This window comes from Sorex fumeus, unplaced genomic scaffold (genome assembly GCF_029834395.1).
Source record: "Sorex fumeus unplaced genomic scaffold, SorFum_2.1 ptg000125l, whole genome shotgun sequence".
Lineage (NCBI taxonomy): Eukaryota > Metazoa > Chordata > Mammalia > Eulipotyphla > Soricidae > Sorex > Sorex fumeus.
In genome coordinates, this window is record NW_026606182.1 from 4,676,219 (window position 1) to 4,694,097 (window position 17,879).

Sequence of the window (17,879 nt, forward strand, 5' to 3'; positions counted from 1 at the left end):
TTCCTCCTAGGATATATCCCCCACACTTTATGGGTGTCGAGCCAAAGGCTACAGAATTAGGGGCCTGATAATGTTTCAAATTGATGAGCAGGCAAACCTGTGGACTTGATCATGGAGCTAAGATGACCTGAGGAGAAAGGCTCTTGTGAGAGTTCATTCATTAGCATGGAGGCGCCATAGTGTCTTCCAACATGGTTGCACCAATTGAAGTTCCCAAGGAGAGCTCCTTTTAAAGCAGTTCCCTTTTGGCATCATTCTTGCTGACTTGGATTTGCCCTTGATTCATACACTCCTTTTCACTGGGCAAATTCTAGAGTAGTGCTACCAAATGGGATAGTTTGTGTATTTATGGAGTTGTTAGAAATCATGTGTGTTTTTGTGTCATGTAGGTTTTTATTGAATGAAATTTGCTTAGAAAATGTGAGAGAAGAGAGAGAGGAAATATCTGGCTTCTCCAGAGTGTAAATTAAGCAAAGAAACAAGAGATTAGCAAGTGAGATACGTGCTCAAGAAAGAACATGGATTTGCAAAAAAGGGAAACAGAAGAACGGGGTTGAAGATCACGTCTACGGATTTTTTTTTTAATTTTAAATAAAATAAATCACTCCTTTAGTGGAAAATACTGGCTCTGAATCCAGGTTTCTTTAATCTGAATTCCACTTAGGATATTTTTTGACTTTTTTTAAGCACTTATTACCAGTTTCTGAAAAAATCTCAAATACTCAATTTTTCAGTTATTGGATTATTGTGATGATAAAGTTATATTGGATTGTTTTAATGACATGAACGTTTGTCTTTTTTTCCCTTCCAGTGGCACACTGTGCTTCTTCTCGACAAATCATTTCGCACTGGAAGAATTGTACAAGGCATGACTGCCCTGTTTGTCTTCCCCTTAAGAATGCCGGGGATAAGAGAAATCAACAGTGTAAGTAGTTAAGTCTCCTGAGGCTTTCATACCAAAAGTATTAGACTCTCATATGGGCAATAAAATTGGATTTAGATCATTCAATGCTGGTGTGAAGTTTTGGTGACTTCCTGGTGCTTTTGTTTTCCGTAGTATTGCTCATTAATGAGATTAGAATGTAACTATCAGCTCAAATAAAACCCAGAAAACTTTGCATGAAGTTTCTGGAAAACTATTAAAAAACTTATCTATGCTCTATTTTGAAATTCACAAAAATCATAAATTGCTTTGATGGTGGGTGATTATTTTTATTCATTTTGGGGATGCACTCCCAGGTAGAATTTGGTGGATCATAGCTGGGATTGAACCTGGGGTTTTCACATGCAGGACATGTGCTCTATGCCTTTGAGCAATGTCCTAGCACAAAGAAGGATTTTTCTAGAATAGCGACAAGTTGGTTTTTTTTTTTTTAAATGTAGGTGTACTGCTATTTATTCAGCCACTGATTAGCTGATTGAATTGTGCATGAACTCCACAAATAGCGACAAGTTTTAAGAAAGAATATTAAGTGTGGCTACCAGAACTTCTAGCAGTAAAACATTGAACACTTAGAATTTAAGAACAGTTTGGAAACACATGTGCAGTATTTGAGAAAAGAATTTCATAAATTTAGAGAATTTAAGTAATTAATAGGTTATTAGGAATAAGAAATAAACAATTCACTAGACAAAGGAAAGTACTAAAAAGTACAATGTATTGGAAGCCAGAGCGAGTTGACAGCGGGTCTGGCACTTGCCTTGCATGCTGCTGACCTGAGTTTAGTTCTAGCATCTTATGTAGTCTACCGACTTCTACCAGGTATGAACCCTGAGAGCAGAGCCAGGCAGCTGATCTCCACTACCCAACCGCCACCACGCTCCAGGCCACCTTCCAGACCGCGCGACATCATTAAGACACTTCCAGCCAATTTTCCATAATTACCACACCATGTTTGATGGAGTTCAGATAGTAGGCAACAAATCACAGAGAGGGAAAACACACACACACACACACACACCATACACATACATATATGCTTCTCGGCAGAGCCTGGCAAGCTCCCCGTAGCGTTTTCGATATGCCAAAACCAGTCACTATAACAGGTCTCATTCCCCTGACCCTGAAAGAGCCTCTAGTCGTTGGGAAAGACAAGTTGGGAGAGGCTGCTAAAATCTCAGGGCTGGGGCGAACAGACATTACTGGCGCTCGCTCGAGTAAATCGACAATAAATGGGATGACAGTGATACAGTGATTGATATACACATACTCTAGGGTATTCATGCACTATAGATGGGGTAACATTGATCTAGCCAATGAGGAATGCCTTTGACATGTTGGCTTAAAAGCTTTTCATGCCAAGTTTCCTTTGATCAAATCACTTGTACATTTTTTTAAGTTTTTCAAGGAAATTACGGGAACAAGATGCACTTACTTGGATGTTTTATGATTGTAACAGTAGTTTCATAGCGTCTTAAAGCCAGTAACTGCTGTTCATCTTTTTTTAACGTTTTCCCATTTCTTTTGTCCTTCCTAGCAATTCTGACTGGAGCACCGGTTGGGCTCGGAAATGCCAGCGCGCTCGGGGTGGGTCAGCAGTCTACGCCCAGCCTCAGCACTGTCGACCCCAGCTCTATAGAAAGAGCCTATGCAGCCCTTGGGCTCCCCTATCAGGTCAACCAGATGCAGACGCAGCCCCAGGTACAAGCCAAGAACCAGCAAAATCAGCAGTCTGGGCAGTCTCCGCAAGGCATGCGGCCCATGAGCAACATCAGTAAGTTACCTCCGTGTGCTCGATACGATAATGACAGTTCAATTTTTTTGTTGCGTGATTGAGTTTTTTATATAATCAGTTGTAAGGTTGCAGTGTGCTTTTGCATAATTATCGTGCTTCAAATTCTTTGGGTTCTTGGGCCAGAGAACTAGTTTATGAGCAGATCGCCTGCTTTGCCTGTGGCCACCCAGGTTTGATTGCCAGCACCCCAGGTCTTCCCTTGACCCAGTGCAGACCCATCTCGGAGTACAGAGTAAGCCCCGAGCACTGACTGTGGCCCAAAAGCTAGCAAAATTTTGGATCCTTTTATACATATGAATTTCTAGAAACAGAATCTCTTGTATTCCCTTGCTGTTGGTTTGGGGGGGTTTCAGTGTTAAGCAGAGTGCATCTTTCTTAATTTCTAAGATTTTGCCCTAAAAACTTGTCTGCACTGTCTTAAATTTTATATTTATAATTATTTACTGTTTTCTTTTTAAATTTATGAATATTAGTCCAGATTTTGCTCTTAATTTTTTGTATCACTAATGTATGTACATTTGTATATACCCTCAAGTTGTTTGGGAGGGTTTCCTTTTTTTTTTTTTAATGTAAGAATTAGAGTTAGAATTGGATTACTTTTCTCATTAAAAGTTGATTTCTTTTTAGTAATTTTCTTAAACCAAAACCTGTAGACTTCTGCCATTTTTGCTTTTTGGATTTTTTTGGCCAACTTCTTGGCAATGCTCAGGGGACCATATGGGATGCTGGGATTCAAACCTGGGTCGACCACGTGCTAGGCGAACACTCTACCTGCTGTGCTATCACTCCATCCCCTCCTGTTTGCTTTTTGAGTCCCTAAAAGCTTACACAGTAAAGAAATGAATATTAAAATACAGTTTTCATCAAGGGGATATATAATTTTCAGAAGTCTTTTGGGGATTTTAAGAAAATATGTATTTAAAATTACTACTTTTATTAAAAATTATTACTGATTTTTTTATACCAAAAATATTTGATGCATAAATTTTAAGTTAAAATACTGTAATTTTAGACAGTCTAAATTTAGACCAGATCTTCTTTTTCATCTCCCACTCCACCCTTCCCCTTTGGGCCATACCCAGTGGTGTCAGGGGTTATTCCTGGCAGTATATGGGGGACCATTTGGGATTCCAGGGATTGAACACAGGTCAACTGTGTTCAAGGCAAGTGCCCTCCCACTGTTAATTGCTCCGGCCCCTCAGAGCTCATTTTATTCTTTGGTGCTTTATGTGATTTCTTAGGGATTGTTTCGTCATTACCTTTTTATAAAGGTTGCTGCTAGTAATTTACTTAACTCTGAGAGGGACAGGAAGGTTGCCTCTGGAGTCAGAGCCATGTAAAATGGATCCCCCCTCCCCCCCCAAAAAAAAACAACGTATTAAGGTATTAAATACTCTAAATGATAATGATTATATTCTCTTGCTCTTTTTATTTTTATATTAAAAATCTAAAATCCTAGGGCTGGAGTCCATGCTCTCACTGGGGAGGAGCAGGTTTGGCCTCAAACCACTGCGTTGTCCCCTGAGTACTACTGGCTGCTTAGTTGTGATCCCCAGCACCCCGCCAAATAATGGATACTCGCCCAATCCCTCATCAGGTGTTGTCGTCCCGGGCACCTTGAGCAGTGATACACTTTTCCAGAAGCAGCTCAAACAATCCAGAGAACAGTACAAAAGTAGGGTGTTTGACTTGAGTGCAGCAGGTGACCCATGCTTGATCCCTGACACCTCAAATGACTCCTTGAGCCAATACCAGGAGTGATCTTTGGGCACAGAGCGAGCAGTAAGCCCCGGGTACCGCCTGGGATGTTACCAAGTCATTTCATTCAGTAGTGCCAGTGTCAGTTCGCCCCACTGCATTGTACCCTTTCAGATGCCTCCCATGACCCCTGGAGCCCAAAGGGGAGTGTTTTTCCTGGGGGTGGTGTAAAAAGATTTGGAGGGGTTCAGGGGCTGTTAACCTCTTTTGTGCTCAGTAGTGACCCCTGGTGGTGTTGGAGATCACACTAGCATTGACTGCAATGCAGTTGCATTAACCTCTGTGCTGTCTTCCTGGCTTCCCCCATAAGTGAGAGATTTTCACTCTACTGGACCACATCTTCCATCTTCTACCTCCTGTTGAGTTGTCTTGTATAAAGATTTTATTAGTATGGGATTTTTCCTATGGTTCAGAACAAAAATACAGCCTGGCCAGTTGTTAGGCACACGATTACTCGTTCGTTGTTTCGGTTTGGTTGCTGGGCCACATGTTTGCCGTGTTCTGGCTTCGTCCAGGCTCCTCCGTCCTGGCTCTGGGCTCAGGGATCTCTTTGGGTGGGGCTCGGAACCATAAGTGGTGCTTGGGATCTCCTGGGGCCAGCTGTGTACAGGCAGATTCCCAAGAGAATTCACTCTCAAGGGACTTAATTACTTCCCCGTGTCACTTTTGTGATTAAATCATTACTCGTAGCTGGAGTCCAGTGCAGAATGGATCTGGAAACTTTCTGCATTACGGAATTACTCCTGGCAGTGCTCAGGGGACCATATGGGATGCCGGGGATTGAACCCAGGTTGGCCGCGCGCAAGGCAAACACCGTCCCCACTGTAGTATCTGTAGCATCACTCCAACCCTGCACATAAGCTGAAACAGTGTTTGCATGCAAGTGTTAGAGCGTAGACAGAAGTGTCTATAGCGTATCTATATTCCAAAAGGCTGATTTATCCTACAGTTCAAAGCTGGCTGGTGCAAAACTTAAGGAACGTTGTAGGAGATAACATCTTTCTTCAAGCATTGATTATCATTCTAGCCACTAATTTTGTAGAGACATCCCCATTACTGCTGAGAGGCTACTCTTGGTCCATTGCTCAGGCCAAGAGTCGTTTCCAGCAGTGCTGGTTTGGCCCCCAGTACCTCTTAGCGCTGCTTAAAAAAGTAAAAACCATACTCAAAGACTATGGGCGGGTCACCGGAGTTTCTGTGTTCCTTTTTACGACTTTCCCCTTCTGTCTCCTTCGCTTTTTTTACATTCATTGCTTATTTCAACCTTAGGTGCGAGTCCAATGGGAGTGAATGGAGGTGTCAGCGTCCAGCCCTCTACTCTTCTCTCTGATCCAATGCTGCATTCAGCCATAAATTCTCAAAAGTAAGTTTGGCTTTGTGCTCTGCTGTCATTTCAAACACTTGTTAGGGTTTGTTGAAACAGTTTCCTTCATTTCCAAGCATGATTGATGAATATTAAGACAAATACTATGTTTAAGTTTGTACTTTAGACTGTCAAGGAACATTTGAAATCTGTCTTCTATAAAGTAACACTTCCCAAGTAGTAGGGAGTTGCAAGTTTGTAACTGCTTTAGTATATTCTTCAGAGTTCACGGCTGGGTTCCTGAGGGTGTCAAGTTATAACTTGGTCTCTACAACAGAGGGCTTAGTCTTCTCAACCCAAAATTTCTTCTACACAGTGAAATATCTGGCCTCTCTCTACCTCACAAAAGTAGCAATAGAGGGAGACTTCTCCAGACTCTTTCTGTAAACTACAGTTAATTACACACACTGCTGTCATCACTCTCAGCTGTATTTGTATAAGGCCTACCCCACCCCCCATACTCTTCACTAAAACAATTTCATTCTTTTTTTTAAAGCCCAATGATGAATGAAAATGCCAGTGTGGCCTCCCTGGGTCCGATGCCAACAGCAGCGCAGCCGTCCAGTACTGGAATTCGGAAGCAGTGGCATGAAGATATAACCCAGGATCTCCGAAATCATCTTGTTCATAAACTGTAAGAGTGAAGGCGTGCCTTACTCAGACTTTCCGAGGCCATGTCACATTTATCTGCCGGCACTTAACCATAAGACAATAATGTTGGTGCTGGAAGCGAGTACCAGTATAAAATGAGGCACTCAACTTAGCAGGTGGCCACTTCCTGCGTCAGTTCCTAGCACTCCACATGATCCTCCGAACACTTCCAGGTGTCATTCCAGAGCGTGGAGCAGGAGCGGGAGCCACCTAGCACTAGCCGGGCTGGCCCAAGCCCGTTCACTGCAAAATAAAATGGGCAGCACTGATTTTCCTGTAGCCTGGCTATTGCTCCCGATACTTGTATTTATGTAACATTATTATTCTTGTAACTTTCATCGTTATAGTAACTTTTTTCCAACTTGAAAAATGTTTGGGTTATTCAGCCTAATGCTATCATCATATTAATTTAAAATGACTGGTTTTAGGATGCAGAAATAGTCAAGGCTAAAGTACTTGCCTTGTGTGCTTCTAGCCCTGGTTGAAGTCCCTGACACTGCGTGTGGTTCCCTCAGGTGTAGGCCCTGCTCTTACCCTGCCACAATCAAATCAAATTTCTCCATTTTAAAATGTGTCATTTGGTGACTCAGATCTTTATTTCGGGGGGGTCCACACCCCATGATGCTCAGGGGTTACTCCTGGCTGTGCACTCAGGAAATAATCCTGGTGGTGCTCCAGGAACAGTATAGGATGCCGGGGATCTAACCCAGCTCAGCTGCATGCAAGGCAAATGCACTCCCCACTCTACTATTGCTCTGGCTTTTTTATTCATTTTTTGTTTAGTAGGTCACACCCAGTTCCCAATTTTATTATAAATTTGGTACAATATCCAGCTCGAAATGCAGGGGTCTCTCCTCTGGGTACTCGGCATGATATGCCAGGGATAAACCCAGGTCTGCGCGCACGGCATGCTTTACCAGCCCCAAAACTCAAATTTTAAAATGAAAAATTCTACTCATTAGAAGATAGCTAAAGCAATGTTTCCTGTTGATATTTGTAAAGCTTTTATCATGTTGGTTCTGGTAGGGTTGTTTTCTGTGTAATCTTAAAAAATTAGACCTGAAACTTTTTGCAAGTGACCTCTTTCATTCAAGAAATGCAACTCAGGCAAGCACTGCCAGAAACACTGTGGATTTGTTTTGTGGTTTACACTGAATTAACTTCTGGTTGATGTGCACTCAGGAGCCCAGGAATCACACTGTTGATCCCATAGTAATACTTGATAGTCGGAAAACATGGACTAAAGCAGATTCAGCATCAGTTTTCATTCTATTTCTAGTTGTAAGCTCTGTAAGTCATGTAATCTGAAAGGACCTAAAACCATTTGACAAAGGTCATTTTCTCTTTTATTTTTTTGCTCCACATTTAGAGAGATGGAGGCCAGAATTTTGGTTTCTGGTTATACGGGATGGTACCATATAACATCGAACCCAGGAATTTAAAATTGCAAAACACACCCCTCCTCCGCCAGCCCTGACTTAGAAAATATTTTTGTGAAATCACTTAATACTTTGAATAGGGTAAACCCTTTGACCACAAGACATTCTCACATTGATTAGTGTTATTTTTGGTTTGAGTATATCCCACCCTCATTTGTAATTTCTTGTGTTCATTGGCCAAAAATAAGAATGTACTATGAAGAAAATTTTTAAAAGCATTATACCTGGGTCAGAGGGATGGTACAGTTGCTAACAGTGTTTGCCTTGCACACTGCTGCTAAACTGGGTTTGATCCCTGGCACGAAATAGTTTTCCCTAGTCTCCGTCAAGAATGAACCATTAACACAGAGCTAGGAATAATACATTCTTTTCTTCCTAGAGTTCAAGCCATATTTCCTACTCCTGATCCTGCTGCTTTGAAAGATAGAAGGATGGAAAACCTTGTTGCATATGCCCGGAAAGTAGAAGGGGACATGTATGAATCTGCAAATAATCGAGTGAGCATTTTATTTTCTCCCTATGAAATTTTTGTATTTAAAAGCTCAAATGGACTTACTCTGGATGTGTAATTTACTTCTCTTTGTAGCAAATAATAGTGTAATCAAGAAATTACCTTTTATGGGAGTTGTAACATTGACTCAGATCCACTCATGAACAGCTTCGTAACTGTTAAAATTTAAATTAATAAAACTAATTAAACTTTTTTAAAAATAGAATTTACCCCTTAGAGGCCAGAGAGAAATTAAGCAGCAATTAAGGCATTTGCCTTGCACTCGGCCAACCTGGGGTTCATCTCCAGTACCCTGTATGGTCCCCTGAACACACTGGTATGGCCCAAGAAACAAAAACCAGAGTATATATACCTTTTAGCTACTCATATATGTCTCACCATATGTCGTAGAGATAATGAAGCAGTTTTCCTTAATAATCTAATGTTTTTCCTCTAAATGTAGTGTACTCTGGTGGCACTTTATCGCTGTTGTCCTTCTGCAAACTTCAGAGAGTGGTTAAGCTGTTCGCCACCTAGATTGTGGTGAATCAGCTGCTTATTTTCATCTCCAGGAAAATTCTAGTTTCTATATCAGTTAAACTTGTTTCCTAAATTAGCACATCTTCAGAACGTAGCATAGTCTTTCTGTGTTGTAAAACTTAAAGGAGATGTTTTGCATAGCTGCATTGAAAGGTCTTGCTCTGCCTTTAGTGCATTCCTTCGTAATAACTTCTTTTCACTTTATCATTCCTGAAGCATGAACTTGGATTTGGAATGATCTAAGAAAGGATGGATTCTTCCCACTTTCTATTTGTCTTTCTTTTTATATGAAGTTAATAATCTATTTTAAGTTTAATATCTAATAATAAATCTCTTTTTTCCTGCTTACCTAACAATAATGATTCTCTTTTTCCTTCATTCTTTTTTTTTTAACTTCCAAAATTCAAAAAAGGCGGAATACTACCACCTGCTAGCTGAGAAGATTTATAAGATCCAGAAAGAACTAGAAGAAAAACGAAGGACACGATTACAAAAACAGAATATGCTACCAAATGCTGCGGGCATGGTTTCCATGAATCCGGGCCCTAACATGGGGCAGCCGCAGCCAGGAATGACAACTAGTAAGTCCCCTTTGTTCTGATGTGTCAGGGAGAAATAGGTAATAAGTCTTATTTGTATTTGCTTGTTGCGAGTGAGGGTTTTCAAGTAATCCATTTGTGCAAAGAAAATATTCATCCAGTAAAAATAGCTGCACTCTATCTTTCACGATTTTTGTGACCACAGAGATAAGTCAGGGGTAGAGCACCACACATGATTAATCCCGGTTGGGTCCCAGGATAGCATATGGTTCCTTGAGCACTGCAAGGCGTGGCTCAAGTCCCAGGACAAACCAAAAAAGCAGGTTTGTTCCCAAACACTGGGACAGGAGTAGCCTGCCAACACTGTGTGACTCGGTGACACAACACTTCTGGCAGAGTTGGGATACATAGCTCAGTGCTACTGTGCTTCTATCGTGTGTTACACCTTGGCATGGCCCCCCCTCGGGGAATATTCCTGCCCATGGTATTTAATATGTTAATAATATGCCGCTTCTAGAGCCCACTGTTAAAATAGTGACACTCGGAAATAATAATCCACTGATTCAGTGGCCTGCTGATGGCAGGCAGCTAAGAGCCATACACTAATCAAGTTACGAACTTCCCATCAACTTTCATATATCTAATCACACAATAATATGTCTAGATTATTAGTTTCCTGACAATAAGACTGCTGAGTATTGTTACCCTTGTAGCTATTCTTTTCATGTAGACAACTAGCTCAAAATTCTATTAACAGGTATTTTGTTGTTGTTGCTTTGCTGTTTGGGTCACACCTGGCAGTGCTCAAGGGTTGTCCTGGCTCTTCACTCCGGAATCACTCCTGGTGGTGCTGGGGGACCGCATGGGATGCCAGAGATCAAACCTGGGTCTCCCACATGCGAAGCACATGCCCTGCCTTCTGTACTATGGCTCTGGCCTTATATTAAAGATTTTTGAGGGTATTTCTTTTTCTCCCAGCTCTCTAAAAACTGCCTCTCTAACCATTTTTCTTTTTACCTGTAGATGGTCCTCTACCCGATCCGTCTATGATCCGCGGCAGTGTGCCAAACCAGATGATGCCTCGGATGCCTCCGCAGTCTGGTAAGTCAGGAGAGAAATCGGGGCCTGGCCACAGCGAGCTGAGACTTGCTGCCTCTGTTCCTGTCTCTGGGCAGCAGCAGTTATCTTGATTTTCGTAAGAGGAGTCAGAAACCCTCTTGGAGCAGAGCTCAATGAGGACAAGTCAGTGGCCATGTGGCATTGAATGTTCAGCGCCACCAACCAGAGGGAGTCTAGAGGAGGTGGGGTACTTACCCTGCGTGCGAGCAACGCTGGAAGTGACCCTTGAACACAGAACCTCAAGTAACTTAGCCCCAGTACCACTAGGTGTGACCAGCCCCCCCCAAATCAAAGTAAATGACTGTTATCCTTTCCCCACTGTTTTGGATGAAAAAGACTAATTGCCTGTTTGAAAAGGTTCAAATAAAATTCTGTTCTTTATTGTTTGACTTCATGAAGGTACTCAGATGTAAAATTTGACACATTTTACAGGTTTGAATCAATTTGGCCAAATGAGTATGGCCCAGCCAGCGCTCGGCGCCAGACAGACCTCTCCTCTTCAGCACCATGGACAGTTGGCGCAGCCCGGCGCGCTCAACCCAGTAAGCTTTACCCTTCTGTACAGCCCTTGACCTTTGCCTGACATTTTTAAATTCCCTTTCCTTTTTTTGTCTGCTACCTAAACAGAATTCTCACGCTCCTGGAGACATTTCATTGTGATTGGTCCTTGATACAAACATGATGAAATGATTTTATTTTTCAGTAGTGTGTAAATTGATGTTTTTACAGTAAAGAGGAAGTCTGGGAAGGTAACAGCTTGGGTAGTGCTGCTCTGCATGGAGGGAGCCCACGTGCTCTCTAAGCTCAGAGACCGTATTAATCTCAGAGCCCTACTAAATAGGATCTCAAAGCAAGGAAAACTAAAAAAAAAAAGTAGAGTGTAGAAAATTAATTCGTGGCTGGAGCGATTATATGGAGCAGAGGGATGTTTGCCTTGCACAAAACCGAACTGGATTCAATTCCCAGCATCCTATATGGTTCCCTAAGCACCGCCAGGAGTGATTCCTGTGTATCATCGGTGTGTGACCCAAAAGGTCATTAAAAAAAGAAAATTCATTCACCAGGCATGACCACAGAATAAGGTGTCGTCGTAAAAAAAAAAAAAAAGGAAAAGAAAAGAAAATGATAGACTGCTATTGGACTTTAACCACTAAAATCCTTAATTTTTACTTTTCTCTTGCTTACAAATTTGTTTTAGAATTTCAAGAATTAACCACAATACTAGAGAATATAATTTCAAGAAATTTTATGTTAGGGGATTTATATTGGGTTAAATTAGGGTCTGTAATTGCAATTCTATATAACCAGTGATTGCAAATCTTACATTATGACATGAAAGCTCTTTATAGATTCAAATGGGAAATCAAATTTCCAAAGGATCTTACTGTAAGTAGGTACTCCTGAATTATAACATCCACAAAATAAACACTAAGATATTTGCTTCCAAGTATTCTTTTCAGCCATATAACAGCTGCTGAGCCCAGGAAGATAAGTTTCTGCTCTTTTTATTTCTTCATCCCTTTTATTGAAGGCCTGGATTTGTTCAGGTCAGTTTCACAGATGAATTGTAGGTGCCGGAGAGATAGTACAGCACGCGAGGAGCTTGCCTTGCACACAGCCACTCTGGGTATCATACGTCCCCCAAGCCTAGCCAGTAGTGGCCCCTCAGAACCAGCCCTGAGCACTAGCCCTATCCCCACAAAAGCACAAGGGAAAGAAGAGTAGCCGAGCGCCGTTGTGCGTGGCTGCTGTTCATTTGTTCTGCGGTAAGCTGTCAGATGTCACTTGCTTTGTTGTCCATATTGGAGTCTTGGGGTCTGTGTGACAGTCCTCAGGAGCAAGGACCCTAGGACCCTGCTCTCATTGAACAGCAGTCTCAGCACTTCGTTCAGCATCTGGGAATCCTTGTGTCGGGGATAGTTGCCTAAACTCTTCCATAGAGACTAAGACTTTGGGGAGACTAGATTCCGGTGTCCTGTTCTGGGAAGTCGGACAAGCAGCCACTCCATCACGTTTTGCTCTGCCTGCCACCCTCCGGCTTCAGAAATGCCAGAGAATCAGTCATTGCGGCTACACTAGGGTCACTGCTATAAAGTCATTTGGCACTCTGTGTGTGGTTTTGCTTGTCTTTAATTCATGCATTCATTTATTTTTCAGCCTATGGGCTATGGACCTCGTATGCAGCAGCCTCCGAACCAGAGCCAGTTCCTCTCCCAGCCTCAGTTCTCAGCGCAGGGAATGAATGTAACAAATATGCCTTTGGCTCCCTCTGGAGGTCAAGCACCAGTGTCGCAAGTACGTCCCACACACTTGTGTGTTGGTTTCTAATTTAAATTTCATGTACAGTTTCAAAGATTCTCTTAATGGGCCCAGGAAGAATACAGCGGGGTAGGGCTATAATCTGATCAAGTCCCAGGATCCCATATGTTCCCTGAGCATCGCCGCCACCTTTGCCAACCACCTCCCAACTCCCTCCCCCCAAATTTTTCTTCTCTTGTTTGGAGAGATAGCATAGGTACTTGCCTTGCACCAGACTGGCTCCAGTTCTGTTCTTGGCACATAATATGGTCCCCTGAGCACCAACAATAATGACGCATACACAGCCAGGAGTGAGCCCTGTGTGCAGCTGGTAGATGGCCCGTCACTCAACAACAGAACCTTTACTAGTTTTGCTTTGGTGGGAAACGCATTTCACATTTTAAAATAAAATCATGGGACTGAAGAGATGGTGTAAGTGATTGGCTACTTTCCTTGATTTTGGCCAACTTGAGTTTTCTGCTGCCACTGTATTTGGCTCCCTGAGCCAGAGCCAGAAAATAGATGGAATAGTAGGCTCAAGGAGGTGTGTGATGCTTATCTTGAAGCAGAAAACCCGGATTTATTTCCTGGTATAATATGGTCACTTGAGCAACACTAGATGTGAAGACGTTCTCTCTGCCAAAATAGCAATGTTGGACACCATTGAGTACTGCCAGGTGTGGCGCTCAGAGGTCCCGAAAATACCAAACCATACTGCAAATTGCCCACTCCCAAGTACCACTTTTATAGTTGTATGGCCCCTATAAAATAATGTAGAAAATGGAAACTTTGTTTTGGGTTGTCGCTTAGTGTGTGGTCCTGGGTACCATCCCTGTAACTTAGAGGAGAAACGCAACCCGCAGACCCTATGAGGCTGTGAAATCATGACCGGGTAGACCTCTATGTTTCTCATGGGCTCTCTGGATCCTTTCTACTTGTATTATATGCATAAACGATGTTAGAAAAATCCATGTAGCCATGGCAGAAAAAAGGTTTCCCTCCCCTACTATAACTGCATCACGCGCTTTTTCTCCCCTTTCCGTGGCAGTAGGAAATCTTAGTTCCAATGGGAAAGGAAGGACCCTGACTTTCAGGAAGAGCAGTAGAAGGCCGGAAAACGCTGCTCAATTGTCTAGGCACCGCTAACTAAATACGTTCTGCTGAATTTTCTAAGAACTGTGATTTTTCCCATCGTCCAAATATGTAGAGGATTTGGAAGGTTCATTGCCAGTTTGAAATATTTCTGTTCTGAGTTACCTTCTTGTTCTGTTCTCATTTAACAGGCACAAATGTCCAGTTCTTCCTGTCCTGTGAACTCTCCCATAATGCCTCCAGGGTCTCAAGGGAGCCACATTCACTGTCCCCCTCTCCCGCAGTCAGCTCTCCATCAGAACTCCCCATCTCCTGTACCTAGTCGCACCCCGACGCCTCACCACACTCCCCCGAGCATCGGGGCTCAGCAGGCACCAGCAGCATCCATCCCTGCCCCGGTTCCCACGCCTCCAGCCATCCCGCCTGGACCACAGACCCAGGCGCTCCATCCGCCTCCGAGACAGACGCCGACCCCACCCACAGCGCAGCTCCCGCAAGTGCAGCCTTCGCTCCCCGCTGCTGCCCCGGAGCAGCCCCAGCAGCAGAGTGCGGCCGCGTCCGTCCCCACCCCCACGGCGCCGCTTCTGCCTCCGCAGCCCGCGACTCCAGTAAGACTCAGTGCAGCTCAAACGCGGTTGTCTGTCACAGTCGAGTGAAAGTGTTTCCAGAATGTACTACAGGGCTACAAACTTAGATTATTTCGGTCACTGGTGTTGTTTCGTTACAGTCGTCGACTGTAGTCTTACATGTTTTGGACCTGTCTTCTTTATAAGCCAATCTGAGTTAGAGAAATTCAGAATAAGTGAACAAAACCTGAATTCAGCCAAGGTTATAAAATTATGACCTAAATTGAAACAAAAGTCTGAACGTAGAGAAACCCATAGCAAAGCTTAATTTGAGTTTAGTATCTTTTGTTTTTAATCAGTGCCAATAGAACTTATATTGAAACTTAAAACTCCTTCACCCTGATAAATAAGTGAATTGAGAATTGCCATTGATCTTGTCACAGCTACCTCAAAAACTAATTGTTCCTTGGGAAGTGCAGTGTGAGAAGAGAAAATTTATTTTTATCTTTCTGTAGGGTAGCTATTGAAAAATACTTCTTGGGCCGGAGCAGTAGTACAGTAGGGAGCGTACCTGCCATGTAGCTGTTTGACCAGGGTTTGATTCCCGGGACCCATATGGTACCAGAGCCCACCAGGACTGATCCCTGAGTATAGAGCCAGGAGGAACCCCTGACCTTCGGCCCAAAAACAAAATAGTAACTTGTTACTGTAAAAAATATTAGATTTAGGGGGAAAGAGAGCTAGTTATTACTATGAATTGTGAATTGGTACAGTCGGTATGTGTTCATTTTGATTTAATAAGAAGATTTTGCTTTGGTGTTTTTTTGTTTTTTGTTTTGCTTTGTTTTGGGGCCACGCCTGGCTTTTTCCTGGCTCTGCACTCAGGAATCACTCTCTCACCGGGTTTGGGGGTCCCACATGGATGTTGGAGATCATTTCCTTGTTGGCTGTTTGCAAGACAAGTAAACTGTTGCTCCAGCTCACAATCTCCTGTTTCTAAAAATTTTCTTCAAGGGAGTAAGAGGCAGGACGTGCTGTATAGCTTATGTTCTGACTGTGTTGTTGGCTGGAGAAACAGTACAATGTCTGTCACTCTTGGCCCTGCTTGCAGCCAACCGGGGCTCTGTTCCCGGCGCTGAATAGAGTGCCCGCGGTCCCACCAGGAGTGGGCCCCTGAGCGTAGCCAGGTGTGGCCCCAAAACCAAAAGTTCTGGTTGTCTGATTGGCAGTTTTCGTTTCCCCTCTTTGTTGGCCAGCTTTCCCAGGCAGCTGTGAGTCTCGAGGGGCAGGCGTCAAACCCGCCGTCCACTAGCAGCGCGGAAGTGAGTGCCCAGGCTGTTCCTGACAAGCAGCCGTCACAGGAAGTGAAAATAGAGGCAAAGATGGAAGTGGATCAACCAGAACCAGCAGATTCTCGGCCGGAGGATATTTCTGAGGTAAGAATAAGACTGTTACCTGTTGAGCATTTCCTTGTAGGGACCACCCAGTTAACCATTTTGAATAGGAAACTATTCTGATGATTAGGTCTCGTTGTCCAATTTCCTCCTCAGAAAATCCCCTCAGATACTAGAGCAAATAAGGTGATCTCACTGCTTCCCAGTTTCATTAATCTTCGGAATACTGAAAATCTTCTGAATACTGAAACTCTTTTTTTTTTTTTTATTTTATTGAATCACCGTGAGATAGTTACAAACTTTCATGTTTGGGTTACAATCACACAATGATCAAATACTCACCTGTCCACCAGTGCACATTCCCCACCACCAATATCCCCGGTATACACCCCACCCCCCCCAGCTTCCATGGCAGACATGATTCCCCATAATCTCTCTCTACTTTGGGGCATTATAGTTGCAATCCAGACCCTGAGAGGTTATTATGTTTGTTCCTTCATCTACTTTCTGCACACATCTCCTATCCCGACCCTATCCCGAACGATTCCTCCAGCCATCTTTTTCTTAGTGATCCCTTCTCTGTTCCAGCTGCCTTCTCCCCTGTGCTCATGAGGCAGGCTTCCAGCTATGGAGTAATCTATCTGTCCCGTGTGTCTGCTATTCTTAGGTGTCAGCCTCATGTTAATGTTGTTTTAGACTCCACAAATGAGTGCAGTTCTTCTATGTCTATCCCTCTGTTTCTGACTCATTTCACTTAGCATGATACTCTTCATGTCTATCCATTTATAAGCAGAGTTCATGACTTCATCTCTCCTGACAGCTGCATAGTATTCCATTGTGTAGCTGTACCAAAGTTTCCTTAACCACTCATCTGTTCTAGGGCACTTGGGTTGTTTCCAGATTTGAGCTATTGTGAACCGTGCTGCAGTGAACGTATAGGTACAGATGTCATGAAATTCTACCTTTCAGGCTAAAGCAGAAGACTGTAAATTGGAAGCTACCGAAGCAGAAGTCAGGAACACTGAACTAAAAACCGAGACAAAAGAGGAAGAAGACCACCCAAGCACTTCGGCTCCCCAGTCCTCGCCAGCCCCGGGCCAGTCGAAGAAGAAGAGTAAGTGTCTTGGGCTCCATCCGGCCTAGAAATGGGAAATGCTTCTCAGAGAGCCCAAATTCACTGCTGAGTGCTTTCATTAAGTTTGGGGTCATTGCTCTGGTCTCTTAATTACTGCTCTTGTTACTACTGTGGGGGAAAAATGTTTGCTTTTTCTTTAGATATTTGAGGGGTTTTTGGGCTTCACCCAGCGATGCTCATGGGTTACTCCTGACTCTTTGCTCAGGGATCACTTCTGGTGGACTTGTGGGACCATGTGGTTTGCCAGGAATTAAACCTAGATCGGAGGCCTGTAAGGCAAGCACTGTCTCTGCTATACTTCGGTATTTTTGCATCCTGCAGTCAGTGGATTGATACATCTTTTTTTCTTTTTGGATCGAATATTTAAGTTTCTCAGAACTCTTTCACGGGAATAAAATTCTTAACCTTGACTAATGGAAATAACAAGATGCAAGACAAATCTACCACTTACTGTCATTGCTCTGTGAACCAGACTTCATCTCCCTGCGTGATTTTATCTGATACCTTCACAACAGTTTTGACATTAAGGTTCCCTAATCTGAAGACAGTTTCCAAAAGCAGAGCTCATCATTACAGCCCATAACTTGTCCCAGCGTAGACAGCTGTTCACCGACACACTCCTGCGGTCATCAGTAAGTGCAGTCACCAGGCATGGCTCCGTACAGCGGTGCACTCCATTCCCTCACAAGTTTAGTTCCTGGACCTTCCTTCCGTACCATAGCCAGCAGAGTGGCGCTGTGCTCTCTGCATGTTGTTTTAT

At 43.2% G+C, this 17,879-nt stretch overlaps 1 protein-coding gene across 1 annotated transcript in view; it reads left to right on the forward strand.

Moving 5' to 3' along the window:
* EP300 (E1A binding protein p300) overlaps positions 1 to 17,879 on the forward strand; it is a 68,895-nt gene that overhangs the window by 28,648 nt on the left and 22,368 nt on the right. The window contains exons 5-16 of the mRNA XM_056137544.1: positions 812 to 925; positions 2,478 to 2,714; positions 5,763 to 5,856; positions 6,353 to 6,490; positions 8,326 to 8,443; positions 9,389 to 9,557; positions 10,539 to 10,616; positions 11,067 to 11,176; positions 12,792 to 12,929; positions 14,216 to 14,632; positions 15,847 to 16,026; positions 16,954 to 17,098. Of these exons, the coding sequence (XP_055993519.1) occupies positions 812 to 925; positions 2,478 to 2,714; positions 5,763 to 5,856; positions 6,353 to 6,490; positions 8,326 to 8,443; positions 9,389 to 9,557; positions 10,539 to 10,616; positions 11,067 to 11,176; positions 12,792 to 12,929; positions 14,216 to 14,632; positions 15,847 to 16,026; positions 16,954 to 17,098 (1,938 nt within the window). The remainder of the gene's footprint in view (positions 1 to 811; positions 926 to 2,477; positions 2,715 to 5,762; positions 5,857 to 6,352; positions 6,491 to 8,325; positions 8,444 to 9,388; positions 9,558 to 10,538; positions 10,617 to 11,066; positions 11,177 to 12,791; positions 12,930 to 14,215; positions 14,633 to 15,846; positions 16,027 to 16,953; positions 17,099 to 17,879) is intronic.